At 36.5% G+C, this 25,044-nt stretch overlaps 1 protein-coding gene across 1 annotated transcript in view; it reads left to right on the forward strand.

Moving 5' to 3' along the window:
* The window catches only part of ME3 (malic enzyme 3), a 1,533,849-nt gene that overhangs the window by 841,484 nt on the left and 667,321 nt on the right, over positions 1-25,044 (forward strand). The window contains exon 10 of the mRNA XM_044071202.1: positions 17,074-17,235. Within this exon, the coding sequence (XP_043927137.1) occupies positions 17,074-17,235 (162 nt within the window). The remainder of the gene's footprint in view (positions 1-17,073; positions 17,236-25,044) is intronic.

The raw sequence follows: 25,044 nt of genomic DNA on the forward strand, positions 1-25,044 counted from the left end.
TTTTTTCCTACTAGCTCCTGCTTTTGAATGGAAGGAAAGAGCCTGCAAGTGCAAGCAATTAATTATCAAACGTCTGGGGACAATGTGTTCTGAGTGGCCTTTTTTGTGAATCTGCAAAATATAATGTAATTAAATTATAAAGTGGCACTGGCAAGTAATTCAGTGAAAATAAAAAGTAAAGTAAAAAATAAAGTCTGAAACTGTGCTGTAAGGTCATTTTTAGAATAAACCTCCAACTTACATTGTAAAGTCAGAAGAGAGTGGGCTTGATGAATAACATCTGTTCACTTCCTGAAGTCCTCTTAAAGCAAAAATAAATAAATACATAAACTTAATAAATAAAAGAAGAAGCAAAATAAAAGTATTTTAGCATATGTACTGCATACCACTCTCATACATCCAGGCTGTGACACTGTCACACCTAGCTGCATGATGACATGGTTCTGTGGGCAGCAGTAGTCAAAGTAATCATTCAGTAAATTAAAATGTGAAGTCAGTATCCCAACAAAGGTATTATTTAATGGATTAATGCAGTTATTCATTAAATATTCCTCTTATGCAAATGCCTGTTCTGCTAACTTTTTTCTTTCTTTTTCCCCGCACTGCAATCAACTTTTAAAACAAAAGAACAGAAATGCTCTACACGGTGCACCCCGAACAGCAACAACATTTTATGTCCTTCACAGCTGTGTGCCTGGAAAGGCATAAAAGTAGAGATCACCGAGGCACTATTCTAAATGCCTTATTTTCACATAAAATGCTTATTCTATGGGAAAATAAAATCTAAACAGCCTCTGTACACCAGGGCTTGCTCAGATAAGGCAAAAAAAAAAAAGAATGCTGATGCAGTAATCCATTTACACCTTTAGCCTGTTTGTTAAAAAAAAGTATGAAAACATGAAAAAGTATCGCTTTCTTATATTTGCAAAGTAAGTAGATGGGTTTTCTTCACTAGCACCTGCTTTTGGCTGATGATAAGCAGTCTGCAGATGAAAGCAATTAATTATGAGAGGTCTAGATAGTGTGTTCTGAGTGACATTTTCTGTCAGTCTGTGAGATACAATGTGATTAACTTTTAAAATGGAATTAATAAGCAGTTTGTTGACTTAGTAAAGTAAGAAATTAAGTTTAAAACTGTGGAAAGTCAGTAGTTGTACAAGTAACTGCCCACAGCCCAGAAGTCTTAGTGTTTTAATACTTTAAAAATAATTAATAAAATACGTAGAGTAGTCCCAAAGAACAATCACAAAAGTATAGGTTGATCACTTTTGTTATTTAATTAGAACTTAATCAGATTTAAAGAACAAAAGTACTACACCTGTATTTGATTTGATTGTTCTTTGGGGCTACTCTACATATCTTTAGTTATTAGCTTTGATTTAGATGTTATGTTGTCATTTTTTTTTTGCTTTAAATATAGCATTGCAAAATGTTGTTTATTTATGTTTACTGAAAACATACAAGTTGTTTTTCATATCTGGTACATTTGAAATGTGCTTTAAGATGATTATCTTTAACTTTAGAATAGGTAATGACTGTGGCACAGCCACTGATTTGGAGTAACTGTGATTATTTGGAGGTGTAGACTTCCTTTCTGTAAGTATATATATATTGTCAAATTCTAAAAGATCTGCTCTCTGTGTAAGTGACTTACTCTGGTGTAAGACTGGCCTGATTCCAAAAGACTAGTTAATTTTTTTAACACCTTTATTGAATTATCACTTGTGAAAATAGGCACATTTACATTTATATAAACATAATCAAACTGTATTAACAAGTTAAAATTAACAAACATTATGCTTCTCGCATATTGCTGTATATCATATAACCTAAGCAACATTACATAAATTATTCAATTCCTGCCCCTTTTTTAGACAAAAAACATGTTTATTAAACCATCACTTACGACATAAGCAATCATACATTTATATAAATTAACAAACCTCACAGACACAATCCTAGTTACAAGCATATTATATCACAAACCGTGCTTGCACACTCCCAATTGCAGACATTATATATTACTTATAATCTACCCAATCATTTTCAGTCAAATTTTACATACCTCATTTAAGTCCTGCCTTCTTTTAAACCTCATTCCTCACTTGTATGTATTGTTCCCACATTTCACATTTTTTCCTATATAGTTTGCTCTTACTTTTTTCTAAATATCTCAATTGCAGTTGTTTTATCTCTCTTACTATATTCACTACTTCTATATAGTTGGTTTAGATTTTGATTTCCATTTTCTAGTAATTGCTTTTTTTTTGGCAGCCCCCTTAAATAGAGACATCAAGGCCTTACCATGTCTCGGCAATTCCGATTCTGTATCATAACTCAGAAACATCATCTCCCTCCTCACACCAATCTGACACCCAGCATCTCCAACAGTACATCCCACAGGGAATCCTGAAAGTCCTCCAACTCACTGCACTCCCAGAAAGTATGTTCCCAGTTACCTCTTTCTTCCCTGTCACACCAACATTTGCTATTTACTTGAGGAACAATTATCTGGAGTTTACTTGGGGTATAAAAATATCTATGTAAACACTTCCAAGCAAAAATTCTAAATCTTCTAGATTTTATTGCATATTTGGGAGACATACATACATCCACCCATTGTTTCTTTGTGAATTACTTATCCAGTCTCTCTTCCCAATCCTTTCTAACCTCCTCTGATAGAGTCTCATAGTTATCATGCAATATTTTATATGCTTCACTAATTATTCCCTTTTTAATGCCAGCTTCTGTTCTAAATTCTACTAAAAACTCTACCAGTGCTGGTCTTTCGTTTAGGACCCCCATTTCTTTCTCTTTGCCTATACTCTGATATCAATCCTTCATAGGGAAGACAATTTCTAACCTGCAGTCCAAACAAATTCTTGGCATCTTTCCATTCGATCATCTTTCCCCCTCTAGTTATTTGCTCCCAATACCTTGGTTCCATTGCCACTCTTCTCCAATGAATTCCACCCCCCTCTTGCCTCTTGTATATATATATCCTTAATTGCAGTCATCCCTATTGGCAGAATCTCCTTTCTCCATTTCTGTGTTGGCTCAGTTATTTGAATACTTTGTGCTATTTAATGGATCTACTATCCTGTATGATTATTGCTATTCTCCTTAAAGGCCTGCATCCAAAATCCCAATCTCTCCTTGTTTCTTGAACTTCCCCCGTTTCACCATCATCCTTTTCCACTCTGAGTTATAGTTTTCTGCTTGTACTGTGTATAGGAGTCTTAACTGTATAGCTCTGAAATACCCCTTCAAATTGGATAATCCCAATCCACCCTGTTCTACTGGAAGAATCAGCTTATCCCACTTGACACTTGCCATCTTACCATCACAGATAAAGTCCTTCAGCTCTTTATTAATTACTGTCCACAACTTCTCCTGTGGTTGATAAAAATATACCTGACCTGTGTATAAGACTAAAGGGACTAAAACATTTTGACTGATTGTATCTTACTATACATATCCATTAATAACGCTTCAATTTTCTCAGTTATTGTATTATCTTTTGTTTAGTCTCTTCCTACATATACTTAGCTGCCACACCAGAATCATTTTTAATCTATACTCCTAAATACTTCATTTTATTATGTCCCCATAAATAAGGATATTGCTGAACCAATTAGTGTGTGGGTACATAATTTACCGCTATTGCCTTTGTTTTAGCTTCATTAATTCTGTATCCATAAAAGATATGAAACCGTCTCAGAGTGGTCCACAATACTGTAATGTGTCTTCCTGGTTTTGTCAGGTATAAAATAATATCATCTGCAAATAGAGACAATTTTTCTTGGCTACCATACCAATTATATCCTTGAATTTCTGAGTCCCTTATTTTCTTTGCCAGTGGTTCTACATGTAATGCAAATAACAAGGGGAAAGAAGACACCCCTGCCTGGTTCCTCTGTTCAAGCAGAGATTATCAGAAAGGACCCCATCCACTTTTAGTTTTTGCCTCCAATCCCTCATATATCCTCCTAATTAACCTTATAATTTTTTCAAGAAATGCAAATGCTTCCATTGCCCTCCTAATAAAGCCCCAGCTTACTCTGTCAAATGCTTTCTCTGCTTCAAGACCCAACAACAACAATGGTATTTTCTTACATTCAGCTTCCCTCTGGATTATCAGTGTTCTGTTAATGTGGTCAGATGTTTGCCTCCCCTCCATAAAACCACATTAATAACCATTTCATGTCATGCACCAATAATAACTAAAATAAAAACACAGGGTAATGAAATAAAAATGAGATACTGGTGCTTTCCCACCTATTTGTTGAAAAGAGAGGAATTTAAGGAATGGTAGTGGAGATTATTGAGGAGGTATTAGAAAGGATAGAAATTTCTTCTGAAAATTTAGCTAGGGAGTGGGATAAAATTAAGGTTGAGTTTAAAAATAAGGTAGAAATAAAAGAAAGGGAGGTAAGGTTAAGAAGTAACAGGAATTATGTAGCGGGACTCATACATTTTAAAGTACTGCAGAATACGGGGACTCTCACAGAACAAGAAGAGGATCAACTGCAGAATGCTAAGCAGAAAATAAGAGATTACCTCAATAATATGCATGAGTTTAGAAAGTCTGCTGTTAAGCAACTGTTTTTTTGATAATAACAAAAGAGCACAAAAACTTTTAGCACAACAAACTCAGGCAACAGAAAGTAGAAAGGGCTGTTGCCAAGCTTAGGGAGCCTATAACAAGGAAGGTAACAAGAGATCCTGTAGAGGTATTAGAAATATTTCTGAAATTCTATGAAACTCTGTATAAAGCAGAGAAATGTAAGAATTAAATACGCCAAGGTTAGAGGTAGATGAGGCTGAATTACAAATTGTTAGGATAGGAGGAGATGAGATAAAAATTGCGATGTATAACAAATCTTCAGGAAAGCCCCTGGGAATGGATGGTATTTCTGTGGAAGTTTGGAAGCTAGGAGGGGAAAACTGATAAAGATGTGGAAGGTTTTGTTTAACATTATTTAAAGAGGAGGAAAAGTACCAGCATCTTCGAAGAAAGCAGTGGTAGCTGTAATACCTAAAGGGGGTAATGATCCAAAAGACGTGTTCATCATATAAATGACTTACTGCAGTCTTCCAAGAGTAGGGCTTTTGGCAGATGCTTGGATTCATTTTCCACTAACAACACTGCAGTATGGCATACCAGTGTGCTATTCTGTGGAAGAAATGTTAAACTGAGGTCCCATCTGCCTGAATTGGTTTTAAGCCAGGTGGTTAAAGTAGATCTCACAGAGTCTGAGACATAAAGAAACAGAAGGATTTTAGATGCAAGTCTGTAAGAAGAGTAGAAACAACTGTACAGAATATATTAGCATCAGTTACTTACCAGGTACCATTCTCAAATGTGGTGTTAGAGGAAGACTGTAAGTTGTTTCCATGCTATGTGATTAATTTTTCAGTACTGACACTACATAGCAGCATAACAGAGGTATTCACTCTTGAGTGTGCTTTCCTTCAGACGGTACATTAAACCAAGGTCTCTGCTGCCTGAATTGATGGCAATTCAGGTGAATATAAAAGGTCCACAGCACTTACCAAAAAGAAGTTGGGAGTTTGTGGTGCCCTAGCCAAAATGTCCCCATTGTCAGAATGAATGCATCCTCATGTATGTACTGATAGACTACTACTCTAGTGGGACTAACCAGGGCAACAATACATTATTTATTTATTTATTTTTATTTATTTAACATTTGTTTACCAGGAACGTACGACTTGGAACAAAGCCAATTTTCAGAGGAGGCTCAGGGAGAAACACTTAAGATGCATGTCTTTGTGATGTGGGAGGAACCTGGAGCACCTGGAGGAAACCCACACAAATGCAGGGAGGATATGCAGACTCCACACAGAAGGCACTCCAACCAAGAATCGAACCGAAGAACCTGTTGCTGTGAGGTGACAACGCTACCACTGCACCATCCTTAAATAAATAAATAAGTAAATAAATAAATATGCTTACAAAGCAACAGAAGGTATTCTATGAACTAAATGCATGGAAGAATGCTTCAACAATAAGCGAAAGCAACAAAGCGAAATAAGCACACTGAAAAGCAACCATTAATTGCACTTTATAATTGTTACATCTACATGAGGGAAAGGAAAATGGGAAGTATTTTGGCATATATATATTTAATTCCGAATGGCATCCTGAGGTGTCTCTAAATATATGTGTGCAAAGATTCATTATTGGTTTCTTACCCCTACTCTAAGGTGGTGCGTGTGTTCCCTAAGTTTTCCCTATGTAGTAACTATTACATCCTAAACATTTAGCCATATATGACATTTTACTTTCACAGTTGTGTTTAGTGTTAAAAAAATTAAATCGTCCTGTAGTAGGGTGTTGATTGCAATGACCACAGGGTACTGTGTTTCCTCATTTTAAAAGTAAGGTTAAGCTCTAACTTCATTCCTAGGGAACCTGTATTTCTTTTTTTTTTACTCTCCTCTCTCTCTTCTCTTCCTTCATTCCTATTCCTGAAACATAACAGTTTCTGTTGTTGATTCAATCTAGATACCCTCATAAATTTGTCCTTTAAGGCGTTTTTGAAATACATGGCGGGATGCATACTTATTCTAAATACTTCCGTCAAAAATGGATAGGGAGTTCATCTCCTCAAGCCATATAAAAAGATTAGATCCACAAAGCGACAGTAGAAAAATGTTTGGTTCGTATCCAATGAGTGAGTTTCCATGTTTGGATGGTTTATTCGTACTATTTGGACTGATGCTTACTCATAACTTGTGGGGCCTAGTTATTCCTGTTCGTCTATTGAGCCTTTTGTGTGGGACCTCTTTTTTATATGGCTTGGAGATGAACCGTGGAGACCTTAAGAAAACAAGTACTGAAACCATATTTTATGGCACATGAAGCAATGACCACTAGCTCAGGTTCCCCTAGGAATGAGTATCCTATGTAGACCAAGACATCCACTAGTTAACAGGTTGACAGTGAATAGAAACACACACCCCTGTGGTCATTGCAATCAATGTATTTATATTAATAAAGGCTAAATGTTTAGGATGAATAGTTTACTACATAGGAAAACAAATAATTGGATAAACCACCCAGGCCTTAACGATAAAATCCAAATAAAGCTATTTTTTGAAAGTAGAAGATTACATTTTCCACAACACATTATGAATTGTGTAGATGACCTACACACATATATTTAGTATTGAAAGTAACATTTCACAATGTCTATATTTTTTAAATTTGGGTATCAGATGTACAATTATAAAGTGCAATTAATGGTTGAGATTGAGAGACTAAGGCATGAACTAATAATTTGAAAAAAATTTTTAACTTTTTTTTTGATTTAAGAGAATAATAAACTAATGTGATACAGTTTTAACCACCTGTAATTGTTGACTGTTTTATCTAAAGTTAAATAAAATATGTGCATTAAGCAGTTTGGGTTATACTAACCAAGTCTGAAACACCATGATGATAAGTAGTAAATATGACAAGCTCTGAGATATACTCAATTGTTTAATATAATATAAATGGATTTTTTTTTTTTTTTTTTTTTTTTTTATGTTTGTTTTTATTTTTTTTATGTATGTTTATTTTGAACTATTCAGTTAAACATGTGATAGATCCTATCACAAGCTTTTTGTTGGTTTTAAAAGTGATGTTATGAACTAAGCCATATGAAAAGGACATTTAACTAGTAGTGATGTATGCAAATGGAGTTGTACAAAGTAGGTGAGAGGGAGCTGGAGGAAATTAGCAAAGTTGTGAGGGTATTGGTAACATATAACTTGGTAGGGAAAAGTAGTAGAGTAGAATGAGGCTAAGTAGGAGTTTGGACTGCAGGTTAGACATTGCCTTCTCTATCAGGAATTGATAACAGTTGTGCTGGGTGAAAGACCATCTTTGGTAGAGATTTTAATGAAGTCTAGAATGGAAGGTGCATTTAAAAAAAAAGAATAATTTTACTGCATGTAAGATATTGCATAATAATTATAGGACTCAGAGAATGGTAGAAAGAATTGGGGGGAAAACATAAAAACAACAAAAAAAAAAATATCACAAAAGAACAATGGTAAGAAATTTACAGAGCTCTCATGTATGCAGTGAAGTCCGATAGGTTTAAGATTTTTGCTTGGAAGTGTCTAAGTGGGTGTTTTTATACCCTAGGTAGACATCAGAATATTTTTCCTCAGGTACATAGTAAATCCTGAGATGTGATGGGGAAGAGAGAGGAAATTGGGAAGCTTTTTTTAGGGAGTGCAACAAGTTGGTAAATTTAAAAAATTATGTACAGATTACATTGAAAGAAATGTTGAAGGAACAAATCATGGTAAATAAAGAAAGTATTGTTTTGAGCTGGTTGTATATAGCTGAGATCTGAGATGTCCAGTCATAGTAAGGCCTTACTAAGTTTCATAGTATGTGTCCAGAAAAGCAATTGCTAGAAAATGGAATTTAAACTCTAGAACAACTGTAATGGAACTATCGAATCTTATAAAGGAGATAACATAATTGGAGCTGGGATCTTTAGAAAAGGGAAGGTGAAAATGTCATAGAAATAAATGGAATTTGTGGAAAAAGGTTAAGAGTAACGGTCAGGAAGAGGGGTAAGTTTTAAAGTAAGGCAGGATTTGAGCAATTTATGCAATGTTGGTGTGAATGAAAATTATTAAGTAAAACATATACATGTACTGCAAGACAGTAATAATGGAAACTGTTATAAAGGCTTGTTTTTGTTCTATTAATGTATGCAAACTCATAACACAACTTAAAATGAGATGCTTTAACAATGATGTTTTAAAGAATTGGTGACTGATGAGTGCTCTCACATCAGTTTTACTTTTTTACTCATTCTGTGAGTTTACAAACAGGAGAACAGGAGAACAGTTACCAGCCTGGCTATCAACAGGAAAAAAATGATACTCCTCCTTGAGTGAAACTGCAAACTACTGTATGACCTACAGATCAGTATCTTGCCTTCTGCAAAATATACATTATATTTTAGAATTAATGCAGGCAAATTTTAAAGTCATTTAGAAAAGAAATCAGTCATGGAAACAGAACAAGTAATTAAAATTCATATGGAACAAATAATAACCTGTTATTAAACAAAGCCATAATTGAGATCAGTAGAAAGGGGAAGAATTTAAGTATGGCATGGATAACAACATTAAACAGCATTCTACATTCATGGATAATGGATTGCTTACAGATGTACAGGAAACACCACCCATTGATCAGTTGCATTATAACAGCTATGAAACAGTGGCAAACCATTTTGCAACTGAGACATGATAAAGGACAAATTATTATCCTAAGGATAAAAATTCACTGGGGATATTCCTGGGTGATTCTTTGTCACCACTGCTGTTTTGCCTTTCCCTTAAAACATCAAGCTGGTTACTTAATGAAGTAGGCTGTGGTTACAGCCTGAATTCCAGAAATCAGACTTGTTTAAATACTTTTCATCTTCTTTTTGTGTATGACTTAGAATTGTATAGTTCATCAGATAAAGATTTGAAAGCACAACTACAAATAGTTACAAATGTTTCAGATAAAATAAGAATGGCATTTACTCTTGATAAATGAACAAAGGCAACATTTGTAAAAGGAAAGCTACAGCACCAGAAAATGTCAGCATGGGACATTAATGTAATATGAAGGAACTTAAACAGGAGAGAACTGGGAATAGATAAAGGATTGGCAATAAATCATGAACAAATGAGAACAAACATACTACAGAGTACTTCAGAAGACTAACTCGGATATTGAAAAATGCCTTGACATCAAGGAATAAATTCTGGGCTATAAATCATTTGTTCTTGTTCTAACTTACAGCTTTGGTATGTTTGACTGGACCCCAAACAGCACTGAGCCATCTGGACAAGAAAACAAGAAAATGCTCCATGCTTATGAAATGGTATATAAAAATGGTTTATACCAAGATTACATGTCCCTCGCACTGAAGGAGGTATGGACCTCCTCAAAATCAGCTAAATGTTTAGGTTTATAATTGGGACTTCACACATATTTGGTAGCCTCCTGAGATCCCAACATATTGAATGTTCTAAAGCACAAAGAAGAGATGTCTAAGATGACTTTTTTGCTTAGTTTAGCAGAAGCATTTTGGGAAGGAGTGGGAATGGAAATGCAACTAGAAGTAGATATGAATCAGACAGCAACTGAAAGTGCTAAAAAATACAAAAGAAAGAATATGAACCAAAGGACTATAAGAAAAGGAAAGAAAACTGAAAAGTCCACAACCTTAGTGACAAGTATTGAAAACCTGTAGAACAATTACATGTTGACCAGGATTTGATGCAGAATTCGTTAAGAAGAAGCAAATTTAAACCTAAAGATGAAAGACTAATAATGAATGCCCAGGAGAATAGGCTACACGTTCATTTGATTAGTTAAGTCTAAAGAAACAGACAAATGCAGGTTCTGTAAAGTAGAACAAGAAATAGCTGCACATCCCCTTACTGGTTGTGATACATTCATAGATGAGGATTTGTATACAAAAATGCACAATAATGTGGCAAGACTGTTGCACTGGAGATTGTGCAGACACTACAGTATAGAAGAAGCTGAGACGCACTAGAAACAAGAACCACAAAGCATTATCTACACTAATAAAGTTTTGATCAAATGGGATCACCCAATACCAATATCTGAGAAAATAGTTACAAGAAAAACAGATATAGTAGTCCAAGAAAAAAAAACAGCATTAGTCATTGAAACTATTACACACAGCAATTATAGTTTCTTGTATAGTGAGAGATCGTCATAAAATACCAGGATTTTCAGGCAGAAATGAGAACAGTGTAGAAGAAAGATACCTAGACAGTTCAAATTGTAGTAGGAGAAACAGGAACTAATAAAAAAGAATTTACAGTCATACTTAAATGTGCTACTGATGCATGTAACCTGGTATGAGCTTCATTAGGAGATAAATCTGGGTACATTGTGGGTGCTGAGAAGAACCCTCTTGGCTACTGAAAAATGAAAATGACAGAAGCAGTACTGATTTCTTAATCTCTAACCGTATGCTAACTTAGAATGGGAGCCCATTCACATTATGGTACTAGAACCTCAAAACATTTGGAGAAATTAAAAAAAGAGAAAAATGCATCCAGTGTGTTAAGTACTGTCTATAAATCTGCAAGTGTATTTTTGTAGAAATGCAGCAAAGCTGTAAAATGACTTGTTCCTGTATGTAGAAATGAAACAGATATATAAAACTTCAGTTGTGGCAAACTATGTGAAAAACATTTCCCGTGGCATGTATTTCTGTTACTGTACAAATGTAGACAAATTTGAAATGTAAATATGTGACATTTTCTTTTATGGGAAGAGGTTGCCATTTAGACATGCATTTAGGCATGTTTACATTTAACCAGGCTAAGCCAGATCTCTCCTGCAACTTAAGGCATTGCATCATCAAACTGAAATCTATTATTATAATTAAAAACTGAAATAAAGGGACAGGAACATGTCAAGGACATCTGTACTGGATATATCTGCTTGAATGCCCTTATACTAATTGTACATGTCTCAGTGATTGTCTGTTCTGAGACATCCCTTTAGAAGTCAGATGGTGTGACCTTCTTCCTGGGAACCTATCTCACAGGAGCATTTTTAACAGTTTTTATTAGATAAATTGGCTTGATGATTTTCTACTTTGCTTGATACATGTTTCCTCTAGTAACCAGGTGCATAATATTTACAATAATTATTTGTGCTTTAATATACATCCTACAACCTTGCCCAGCAGTATTAGGCATGTTTACATATTTGCTTCATATACTTTATGACTCCCTACAAGAGAGTGTTTACTTTTATTTTGAGATGCCTTAATATATTTAGCATTTCTTAGTAGAAAATAGGCTGCCAGCTCTTTTAGCAAAAAAAAGTTAGTAAGAAAATAGCTGGATAGTTAGTGTTTTATAAAAGCCATGTTTCTGTTGAAACACTCCACCTTGTCTATGTATTTAATTTTTCAAACTACATTGCATAGTTTTGTTTTACTAAGGAGTTCTGCTTGTTTCATTTTAAAAGTTTGTGGCTGGTTGTTTATCTGCTTGATATAATGATACTGCTAGATGTAGTGTGCAAGGAGTGGCATGCATCTTTGAAATGGAAAAGGTGTGCTAAGCTATGACTACCATTGGGTATTCCTGTTTTAGTTGGCTTACTTCATAAAGTGATTCAATAACTGGTAAGTTGGTATGCTGGACTGGTCTATCTGCTGGTAGTACTATTGTAAAGACGAACAGGGTGGTACAGAAAGATATTACTAGTCTCGCCTGGAAACTATTTTTTGTGTGTACATTTTAAGGTATTGAGTTCAAAGAGAGAGAAAGATGGGGAAAATCCTGGGAAGCCAGGGCCTGTCACTGTACTTTGTGGTTATTCAGGGTAGAAGCCTATTTGGATGTATTTATTTTGGGTCTTAAACCAAGACCATGGTACACTTGCTTCAAACTCTAAAGGCAAAACTTATGTACTTATTTATACAGATTTATATGCATTTATATTAATTTTTGTTTATTTTGCCTCTTTGCTACTTTTATTTATTTGGAATAGTTTTGCAGTTTGGAAGACTGCATTCTCAAACCTGACACTGTGCACCTTAGATTTCAGATATGCCCTCCCATGTTATAGTGACAGTATAAAAGAACAGAACAAAGCAAATCAGGTCTTTGTTACATTATTTTGTAACTCGGCCAATTGATACTATTAGAATTATTATTTACTTTACTGTGACATGTTGATATCACTGTTTCCTTATCTTGTGTTAGATGTTTGATAACTCTTTTCATTCCCATTTCAGCACAGCAAGGTCATCTTCCTAGCAGAAATCTGCATTTTACTTATTTCAGACATTGTCTTCCTTGCCAAATAATGAATACCCATTCCTTTGTGGCACAATATACCATTGGTATCAGTGTCAGGCACTATTCTTTGTTAGGTCTGACTATAGTTAAGTCACTTACTTACATAGTTAAATCCTGTAACTCCCTTCTTTGAGTACTTCCAAATAAGTTCACTAAAGCTGACTGAAATTAAGTTTGGTTTTATGACAACAATTTTTTGTTATTACAGCCCTGCCACTCATATGGTAGAGTGCCTTTTCACCCCTCTCCCCAAAACTAAATACAACCATACCAGTCATAGGACCTCAAGTTATGCTGTATTTTGGGTTACTTTGCTTATGCAAAGCATTTGACATTTATGATTTCAAAAGTCTCATTTCAATGAATACTATATATGAATGGCTACAGTTCAAGCCAAAGAAAACATTTAAAGTACATGCACAGTGTAATTTCTTCAATCAAGTTTTTCATTATCTGGCTGATTACCCTCACCCTATAGATATATATATATATATATATATATATATATATATATATATATAGATCTGGGTCTACCTGACAACACCGACGCACTACAACACCGACAACGAAATCACCGACACCACATAACCGAAAGTTCACAAACACGAAACCTCACATGCCTGACACACAACAATCCCGACAATCAACAAACAAAACAAATCCCCTGTCCAAAAAGCACACACACAACACAAGCACACCAAAATCCTTACAAACCCACACAAAACCTTACATACACAACTATCTATAACCTTAACCCAAACCCTAACCCTAATGTCCGTCACTATCGCACACTCACCTAACCCGCGCCCTAACTCACTTAACCTGCCCCTAACCCTAAAGACTGTCACTATCGTACACTCACCTAACCCGCACCCTAACCCTAACTCACTTAACACGCCCCCTAACCCTAAAGACTGTCACTATCGCACACTCACCTAACCCGCACCCTAACCCTAACTCACTTAACCCACCCATATCCCCAGAGTCTGTCAATATCTCACACTTACCTTACTCGCACCCTAACCCTAACGTCCGTCACTACCGCATACTTACACAGCCTTTTCACATGTCAGTGTTCTCAGCTTTGGGGTTTTCATCCGTCGGTCATCTCAGTTTTCCATCTTCTGGTGTCGGTGTTCTCATCGTCGGCGTTGTCAGGTAGACCCATATAGATAGATATATATATATATATATATATATATATATATATATATATATATATATCTACACTCACTGGCTGATTACCATCACCCTATATATATAATTTATATACACTCACTATATCCTTACTGATAGCATCTCTTCCATTTTTGGCTGTTATCAGCATCATTTGTGATTTATAACCCTTGCTGTCCCACCCTCCTGTAATCTCCTACCTTTGTGTAATTGCCCCTGCATCCTTCACATGAGTACACCTCCTTCCTATGTATTTTCTTTCCATAAAGTATGTTTAATATTGTATTAATTGGCCTGATTTTTTTTTTTTTTTGCTTTACTCTATATTATCCTTTAGCAATCAGGTACACAATACTTACATTTATTATCTGTGCTTTACTATGCATCCTGAAACCATTCTCCATATCACTAGCAAGTCTTTGTTTCAGTGTTTGGATTTTTTCTCTGTGGGCCTCCACTGTAAAGGGGCTGTGCTTAGTTTGACCTCCAAGTCAACACAGACTACAATTTAGAGTTTTCTTATTTATTTGAAACTTTGGCTTGCCCACATGATGGTGTTTTATCTTATTTTAGACAGTAAACAGTATATACCAAATTTAATACATATATAGAAATATGAAGCCTTGGGGTTTCTCCAGTTTTCTTAAAATGCCCCAAAAGAAATAGAAAAAACACTGAAAAGTGAATAAAATTAAAACGGAAGTTCACGGACTCAACTGGCAGCAAATTTAAATTAAAGAGAAGCCCACGATTTGCTGCCAGTTGAGTCTGTGAACTGCCTTTTTTCTTAAAATGCTGAAAGCCTGTGGTAGAATTAAAGTGAAACTGTTAGAACAGTTATTGGTGTAGTTTTCTTCCATATTCTATTAATGCTTCTGCCTGTAATACTCAAGGCATAAGAATGACTGGTGAAAACTGGCTGAGAAGACCAGAAATTGCAGTGAACGTGTAACTCTGTCTTGATTACTCATTTTAGTATTTGGGAGTTCTGTTGAAGGAAAATTTATTACAAGCTCGTACCTATTGATTCTAAAACGTGCACATGTTGCCCTTACATTCCTCCTGATATGCATATTGTTTTGTTAAACCATGAAATGAAAGGACTGCTGTTTTCACAGTAATAATTCACCCAGACCACATCCATATAGCTTTTAGGCTTGATTTCCTGCTTTCCAAGCAGAATAGATTTCAGCCTTTTGATCTCCTTAATGCCATTTACATGCAATAACATTTTTAAGTACTAGATTGATTTATACTGTTATTTCAAGTAATAACCTTTCTTACCATTCATGTTGGACTAAGGGGAGTGGACTTTTTGAATTCTGTTATAGGAAATGTCAATGTCTCTTTGTGATCTGTTCATCATTCAGGTCGTTGGTATTTAGCCCTTCAGATAGTCTTGACAACCAATTTTACTTCCATGAACTAGACAGTTAAGCCAAGAGTGACACAAGAGAAGATGATGGCTAGCTACGTCTTTAATGTCAGACATATTTCCATATTTTCACTTTTGGACTTCTTGTTGGCATTGCAGAGCTCATGGACAAACATTGAAGTAAATATATTAACTAACCTTGGTGGAAAATTGTATTTGCATTTGTCCTGTTAATCAAAACAGTTAGTAAGCTGTGATAAATTTACTGGGATTCTTTAAAGAACATTGCTATACTTTTCCTGTTTTTTGTAGGTGGTGTTTCAGAATTTTAGTTGAAATAGCCCTCAACTTTTCAGTTTCTCTGGTGTTGCACTTCACAGTCATCACCCTAGAGGCACATTGACTCATTCTCTGCACAGGATTTGCAGTAGTCACTTACTGTAAGATATGGATTTTGTACACTTGATAGGACTACTTTATGTCTACTGGATCAAAAATCAGGGACCTTTCTTGGTGAGTATTCAACTGGGTATATCCTGTATTCGATCTGAGATTGGCATTTATTTCTGATAAGATTCTATACTTGGTAGAACACGCACCCTATGCTGGTACGTGCTCACAGTGAGATCACATGCTGTAGTAGGACAGTGTACCAAGACATTAAACTCTGCCATCAACACCGCCATTTTTTTTCAGTTGCTTACACAGTTCAGATCACACTTCTGACTCTTGTCTTGAAAAAAATTCTTGAATTCAGTACTTAAAGCAGCAAACCATGGCAAGTGCCAATCTGGTCATCAGATAATGAGCCAAAAGACATGCCAGAATTAGCTTTACTGCCTGGTAAAAGAGTGTAATATGAATCACTGCAGTAAATGTCAACAATCTGCCATCCATACAAATTGGTGGGAGAAACTCCGAGCTTGTGTCATCACAGTTAGCACGGTGGTGGTTGAAAGTGCCTCTCTTAGAAATAGAAGGTAGAGTCCAATGCACATTCCAAGGTCTCTGCTAGTGAACTATCAGAAAGTCCGATAAATGAATGTCGGTGTCTGTGTCAAATCTTCCTCAAACACAAAGAGATGATAACTCCAATTATAGAACCACCACCAATTGGTCCCTCATAGATCAACTGATTTGGTAAGAAAACATCTGTATTCATAACCTCCCACTGACAGTTGTGGAGTCAGAAGGAAAGGAAAATATTGGTATATATGAAAAGATTGAGTTATGTGATCCTTTTACTTATTCCTTTCCTTTACTGTTATGTCTAATTAATCTGGCAAGCTGCTCTATGCAACCTGACAATCAGTTTTGTATACTTATTTAATCAACCTGACTATCTGTTTTTGTGCAATTTTCTCTGGAGCTTTTCTGCTCGAGTCTCTGTTGAAAAGGGTAATTTTCTTGCCCATTCAAATTATCCTGATAAACAGATGCAATAAATAAATAAATAATAAGATGCAACAGAATGTTTTAATCTTCTAATCTGTGCATTTCATGGTTCTCGTTGTAAATCACATCCTTTTACAGTTGATGAATTGTCAATAAAACTAAACTATTTTTTTAGAAATCATCAAGTGTTCTGATATGTACTGATAGTAAGTAAATAACTCTTTGCATTTCATGTTTAGGCTGTAGTAGTAACTGATGGAGAGCGCATTCTTGGCCTTGGGGACTTGGGAAGTTATGGTATGGGAATTCCTGTAGGAAAGCTTGCTCTCTATACAGCATGTGGTGGAGTAAACCCACAGACATGTCTCCCAGTTTTGCTTGATGTTGGCACAGACAATCAGGTAAGCTTTTAACTATCATAAAATTCTAATTATTTTAAAATGTCTTTTACTCAGCAGGGATGAATAAATATCAAGCCACACATCAGCATTTTGAAGTATTTTCAGCTTTCTACAGAACTTAAACAAGTATTGGAATTAGATTATTAACAAGTAATCTTGCATTTGTTAGCATTCATAAATCAGATTTATTAGCAACTGCTATTGCATGTTGCCTGTTTCACATCTTCCAAACAGTACTAATATTCTTAATTCACTCCGGTTGTGCAAGCCTAAGGAATCCTGAAGTCTGTGATTCATATTTAAGAATGTTATTATTATAATTTTTCAATGGCTGTTGTTTAAATTACTATGTATAACAGTCACTTGTTTCCATTAGAAAATTATTGTTTTATTCTCATGCAGCACCTTCCTGTAAAGATTCACTGTAGGGATCCCACAAGGTAGTCTTTCCTTACCATCGCCAATAGATTGAATTTCTTTGTCCTGAAAAAAAAAAAGGTCACGTCTTCGAATTTTGTTTTATTGCATTTCAGAGATTTGTAAACATCTTTTTCTTCTTTGCATATGAAGTTTAGAAATATGGATATGTTACCCTTTGAAATGCTCTGCATTATAAGAGGTTAAATTGTCTGTCTTTACTCAGGACACTGCTGAAATGTGCTTTGTATTGGCACCTTTCATAATTTTAAGAGTCACCAAAGTTCTGAAAATGCTAGCTGTGATTTCTACTTTCTCTGAGTTGTAACCTGTATGGTATGGTACATCTCTCTGTAAATTAAAAATAGTTAAAAACTAGTATTTTTAGAAATGTGGATGCCTAAATTTGAGACTTCAAAATTTCAGTAGACTGGCATTTTGCTTACCTGAGTAGTAACTGCCATATAGGATTTGTATTGCTTGTATATTTAAAGCAGTGGATGAAAGAATGGGCTGGGGGTACATTATGTCTAATAACCACACATAATCTGTACTGTGCAAAAGGATATGCACCAGAACATCTGATATGTACGAAGATAGTGTATAACATAAGAGATGAGTTGTGTGGAGCAGAATGCTAACATTTGCCCTTAGCCAGATCAAGGATTCTGATAATTTGCCTGCTTAATATTTTAGTTTGTGTGCTTCAGATATTACTTGTCCTGAATACAAGATGCAATGGCCTCATCCCACACAAAACAAATGTGAGACAGATTTCATGGCCTATCCAAGAAGGATTTCATTATTCAGAACTGTCTGATTAATGCAGATAACCAGTATCCTTTCCTCCCAGCAAGACCTAGCAGTTACACTTTAAAGCATGTGAATGCATTTATTGTTATGTATGTAATAGTGAATCAGAGTGATAGCAAGTGATTGCATTCGTTGTTATGTATGTTTCAGTGAATCAGAGTGACATGTCTATAACAAAATGTTTATTATACAATTCTGCACATCTGAAAAAGTAGTTGAGCAATGTAGTGTGTCCCTGTTGTCTTGTAATTACCAGGGTACACAAATGAGGATACACCCATATTGAAGAGTGCACTGTCTTAGTGTCTTATGTTTTCAAGGACTGCAAGAAATCTTTTCTGCAAAGTTTTTGAAAAGGCCAGTCTCATCAGCCAAATGTGCATGTTTGAGGTCATGAGTAACTGAAAGCTGATCTCTGGATACTAAAACAGTGTTAAATTGTTTCTGCAATATAAAGAGGGAAGATGATTTTAATAGAGTTATCCAGGTATTCATATGTATATGTCAAACCAGCTTGACCCATGTCAGTAGATGAGGTATTCAACTTTTCTACTCATGGATAAGGCAATGCATGTTGTGTCTAAAATGTCAGATTCTGGAAAGATTATTGTAGAGTAAAAAATGTGTGAGTATTTTAAACATACTTTTGAGGCTTATAGGTAAATGTTTGGGGAACAGTGGAAAAAAGCATAGGACAGGGTCATTGATTACACTGAAGAAAGAAGCACTTAGTTTCATAGGTCGGAGAGTCGATATCAGGTGAATGTGTATGAAATGTTTGGAGATGGTATAATAAGGGAGCAAGTGGTAAATAATTTGTATGAAGAAGTGGGCAAAATGATGAACTTTATATCACCAGCATGGCACAATGGCAATAGAAGGGGGCACCCAGCACTACACATAATTATAGAAGAATCAATTGGGCAGTCTAAATCTTTGCAGTTGTCACAGACAAAGGCAGAACCATTGGCTTAAGTACTCATCTGTGTCTTGGAGTAAAATGTTTCCGGAGTAATCCAGTGTGACATGTACATACCAGGTGTCCACAGCGACAGGTTGGGGAGCAAAAGAAGCTAACAAAGATAGCACTATGCTAGTAGTAGATTCCCTTAAAACCACATTCTTACATGTTCCTTGTAATCACAAGTGCATATACCCTATCCTGGTAAAGAAACCATTGCTAAAACATCAAAGGACACAAATCTTGAATGGCTAACCATCGAGCCCAAAAGACCAAAAGCCAGAACAATGAAAAAATAAAACAGTTATATTTTGTGCAAACCCCCCCCCCCACTAATTATATATACCAACTCTGAGATCACAATAAAGTGGGGAAAGGGCAATTTCCCCAATCCCCACTGTGCACAATCTTGCACGGACTTAACACCAGCAGAAGTGATCAAATGAGTTTCGATCACTTCTGCTTGTGTTAAACATGTACAAGATTATGAACATTCAGTTATATGGAGTGTTTCCCTATTGTTATACCTGCAGTTGTTACAGATGGCCATTACTTGACCAGACAGTTTGGACCAGTTAAAATCATTAGAAGGAAATATTTTCATGTGCATTGGTTTGGGTTCATTTTGACTGGGAGGGAGGTCAGAGAGGCAAGTAGGTGTAAGTGTTTGGTATGCTAGCAGATGCTTTAATATGAAATTACTTTGATGTCAAAGTACCTTGTGTGCAGACACTCACGCAGAGTCAGGCATAGAGGTGATCATATGCATAAGGTAGCAGAAGAAGAGTCAGACAATGCTCATACCTCCAACAAGACTTGTGATATGGCAACTTCAGGGAAAGAGTTAGGTAGTAGTAGGAAGCCTGCAGGTCAGCCAAGGTGTTGAAAGATACTGGTCTTTCTTTGGAAGAAATTTCTTCAGGAGAAGAGATGGTTGGTAGCTGTGTGTCTAAATCTGAGAGACGGTTGTTGAAAATTGCCTGGCTTCTGTTGGAAGGGGAACTGAAAGCATCGCAAAGAGAGACTTTGAGTCTGGCGCAAGTCAAAGATACTCCCTTAGAAGAGTTCAGAGAGGTACTGAAGGAGGTTTCTAATTCTTAAGGGTTGAGGATATCTGTATACTTGGGTAGAAGGTTACTGTGCATGAGATGGACACTTAAAGCAGAGATATCCTGAAAGAGGTTTAGAAAGAGAAGTCATACATCAGTTGGTAGTCCCAAGAACCTACAGGAGGGCACTTCTGATAATACCTCTTGGATATTTCTTTTTCAGGCCATTTGGGTATAAAGCATACAAAAAGGAGGATTATGTATTTTTTTTCCTATTAGCCAAACATCTGAAAGGCTATGAGAATATATTGCAAGACATGTGAGCAGTGTCAAGGCAGGCGATAAAGCTAAGAGTGCATCAATACCATTACCTGTTACCAAAAAACTATTTCAGAAGGTAACCATGGGTATTATGGGGATATCGTAGTACTCCAAGCACTACAGGTTAGAGGTATAGCTTTATGGTGATGGGACTGCGGTACTAGGTACCCTAAAGTATTGTCACCATGTAGTAAGAGATGTATCTTGGTGGTGGTAGACAGTGCTGCTAGGCACCTTGAAGTGGTGGCTCTGTCTTCTGTTGAAGCTGAAATAGTGGTAAATGTTCTCTTAGAAGATTTTAACAGGTTAGTTTGAGCCCAGAAGTACTGACAGAGGGGCTAACTTGATTTCAGTCCTGCCAGCCTGTTTATGGAAAGTTGTGGAGTAAAGCAATTAGAAAGTACTGACTACTTTTCTCAAACAAATGCTTTGATGAAAAGGTATAACTTCACTGTTAAGTCCATGCTGAGAGCATTAACATACCAGATTAAAATGTCTTTGTATAAAGGGAGGTGTCTTAAGAAAACCCAGGTTTTACACCATTTGAAGTACGTTATGGTCACCGTGTGAGAGGACTTCTCAAGTTAATTTGTGATGAGTGGGAAGATGAATATGATTCCCACAAGGAATCTGTTATGGAGTATGTGTAGAATATCAGGACTAAGTTTGGGGAGTTCATGGGGGTTGACACAGGAACACCTTGCGCAAGAACAACATCAATAAAAATGTCTGGTATGATAGGAGAGTGAGAGCCTGAGACTATACATTTAGGCAGAAGGTAATGGTGCCTACTCCTGTTTGTCAAAAATAAGCTGCAGATAGCATTCCACTTGTATAAGGAATGTAGGTAATATCAGTTATTTGGTAGAGTTCCCAAACAGGAAACACAAACTTTATTATGTTAATATGATGAAGCACCACCACACTAGTCACTAGTGCTTCATATTTGCAGTGATTTACAAAATGAAGCAAAGGGGCAGCAGTTGGTCAATCTCCTCAGTGAAGCCTGAACATTATAATTCAACAGATGAGGTACTACTGCCCTCTATACAAATTGGAGAAATCCAGTGGTGGTGCTGCAATAGTCTGGGGACACATTCACCCAACTAGTAGAATGTCAGGTAGTTGCAGGAACCTTGTGGCCAGTCAAGCAGGCTCCTTACAGGATGCCTGAGTAAGTCAAGTAAACCTGTATAAGGAACTGGAGGAGCTATTGAAACTGGAGGTAATCCAGTAATCCAGAAGTTCCTGGGCCTTACCGGTTGGTTTAATGCTAACAAAAGGACAAGATCACTATGGTTTGTCTGGAGTATATGAAAATAAATAGTCACACAGAAACAGGTACATACCCCATGCCCAAGACCAAGAAAGCATTAGACTGGGTGTGACTAAGTATCCGACCACTGTGTGGGTGCTTTTGACATATGCAATGAATGGAGGGAGAAGTCAGCATTTATCACTCTTTGGGTTCTTTGAATTTATCAACATGCCTTTTTGAATGAGTAATACTCCAGCAATTTTCTAAAGGCTAATAAAGTGCATCCTGGCAGGCACTGCAAAATGCACTTTTGCTACAGATGTGACCATTCCTGTCAAGAAAATGCTTGGAAATTCAGAAGAAAAAATGAACACCACTGGGTAAACCATGGCACACTTCAATAAAAATACAGTAGCACTATCATCATTTTACAGTAATTTGATTTAGGTACGTGTACCTCTCAACTTCCTTGCTCAAAATTTCTGGTCAGAGCCAAAAATAATGTGGGCACAAAGGGCCAGAATCAGGGACAGATTTTAAATATTGTTCTTATAAATTTAGAAAGTTGTTAAATAGCAGATTTGGTTTCAGCATCCATTTACTTTGGCTGTGAAATCTGAAATTCAAATTGCTTGTCATTATTTAGTAACTGCAATCCTCTGATTTAAGAGAAAACTGCAATTATTTTGAGGAACAGACCAAAATATGAAGCAGAAATCTGGACATTTTTATGAAATTCTGGATAGTTGAGAGGTATGAAGGTTAACCACTGCAGTTTTTAGTCAGTCCTAGCAGGAGCACATGGAACATGTTAAAGTAAGTGGAGCATATTAAGAAAGGGAAGGTTGTTTGTTAAGATAAACAAATGTCAGGAAGGAATGGGGGAAATAATTTATCTTAGTCATTGGAAAGGTTTTATCAGAATTGTGTCACAACCTGCCAAAGATGACACTAGCCATGCATGCCTGTTTTTATTATAAAAAAGCAAGTAAGGTCATTCTTCAGAAAAGCAGAGTCCCTCATTGCAGCACCATAACCACTCCTGTCACAGACCCTTACTCAAAAAAGTAGTTCAGATGGAATTATGTGGATGCTGGCTTGTAAGCAAGCTTTCCAAAATCTCAAAGAGGCCTTAAGTGGACTCCCTGTATTAGCTAGTTCTGATTGTAGCCAAAAGTTTATAGTGCAGGTAGATGCTTCAAACCACAGCCTCAGGGCTGTACTTAGATCTCTTCAAATGCAGAATTTCCAGCAGTATATACCTTAGTCATAGACTTTGGTCAAAGGAAGAGTCTTATGCAGCTGTGGAGAAGGAATGTTTAGGAATAGTGCGCACACTTCAAAAGTGTCATCCCACATATATGGTAAAAAACAAGTCACAGTGAAGTTCACAGTAGTTACAGATAATAATCACTGAAGTGGTTACAAAGAGCTAGAAGACAAAGAAAGCAAGCTTCTTAGGGGGAGTTTAGGATCGCAGTCCTAAAAATAAAGCGTCCAGTAGCTGAGTGGTGTCAGTAATACAGATAGTTTATCCCAAAAGTGAACTGGGTAACATAACATAAAATGCACTTGTAGCCACAAGCTTCATTCCATGAAGGTTTCTGTAGAATGTCTGAGCCAAGCAAGAAGGGGTGAGTTGTGAAGGAGCTGTGTTAACCTAAAGCAAATATATATATTTTTTCATAAAAGGTAGCGTTGTCGCCTCATAGCAAGACGTTGTCCCGTTCGATTCTCAGCTAGATAGTCTTCTGTGTGGAGGCATACATGAATGGGGCGTGCCTTCGTTGAAGGTTGTGCATCAGGGCTGTTAACCCAGTACATATAAATCCACTACCAATCATTAGCAGACTGGAGTTCTGCTGTGGCGACCCCTAACCGGCAAAAGCCGAAAGACACAAACAAACTATGGTTGGTGTGAATTTTGCAGCTTGCATACAAAGAAAAACTGTGGATAATGGAACTGGTGTAAAACTTTTTTAAATAAATTTGACATTTGCAGGGTCTTCAGCTCAAAAAATGTACCAGGACACTAGCTTGCCGGACTCTACTCCACAACAATAAAGTTTATGGAAACAAGAAAAGCATCATCCACATTTTAAACCTAACAAGAATGGCAATCTTATACTTTAAAGTAGAGCAATAGAAAGAGAGAGAGAGCGCAGGTGACCACGTTGGGAAACTGTCTTAATGTTTGATTGTGCAGTCAGAATGCATTTCAAGATATAGCTCAAATTATATTTCATTTTAAGTTCATAGGTTGGTACTAGGCTATCGGCCCTAGGGCCTATATCAGCCTAGCCATAACAATTCCCTGGCTATTTCTTCCCATAATATTTACTTCCCTGGACCCATGCTAGCAGGGTGACTGATGTGATCCCTGGGGTAAATTTCCTATCTCCCATCTAGTCGTCAAGGTTCCTTTTGAAGAGGGTCAAAGAGGCGCTCTACTTGACATGTATGGGGAGTCTATTCCAGAGTCTGGGGAGTCTCTGGCTCAGGAACCTATCCCTCCAGCATGTTTTGTTCATTGTGATGACAATGTTTAGATCCCTAGAGCATGTGGCTCTGAGGGATTGGGATTTCTTTAAATGTAGCATGTCCAACAGCTCTGGGTTTGACATGGCCTTGTATGTTAAACACAGATCGCCTCTGAGTAGACGATATGCGACAAGAGTATACCTGGAGTTATTTTAGACGGTCAGCATAGGGCATCTGCTTTAGGCCTGTGATTCTTTTAGTGAGGTATTTCTGTGGCCTTTCCAGTTGTTGCAGATGTCCTGAGGGGTACGTGCCAAATAGGGCATTCTATTCTATAATGGGTCTAATGAGGGATGAGTACAGTGGGACAATGACCTCCTTTTTTCTGGATGAAAAGCCCTTAGTGATGAGGTGTGCCACATAGAAGGATTTCCTGACTGTTGTGGTGATGTGGTTATCGAAGGTGAGACTACTGTCCACCTGTGTCCCTAAGTCTCTTATCACACTTT

Source organism: Protopterus annectens, chromosome 5.part0, assembly GCF_019279795.1.
Source record: "Protopterus annectens isolate FY-2018-M chromosome 5.part0, PAN1.0, whole genome shotgun sequence".
Classification (NCBI taxonomy): Eukaryota; Metazoa; Chordata; order Ceratodontiformes; family Protopteridae; genus Protopterus; species Protopterus annectens.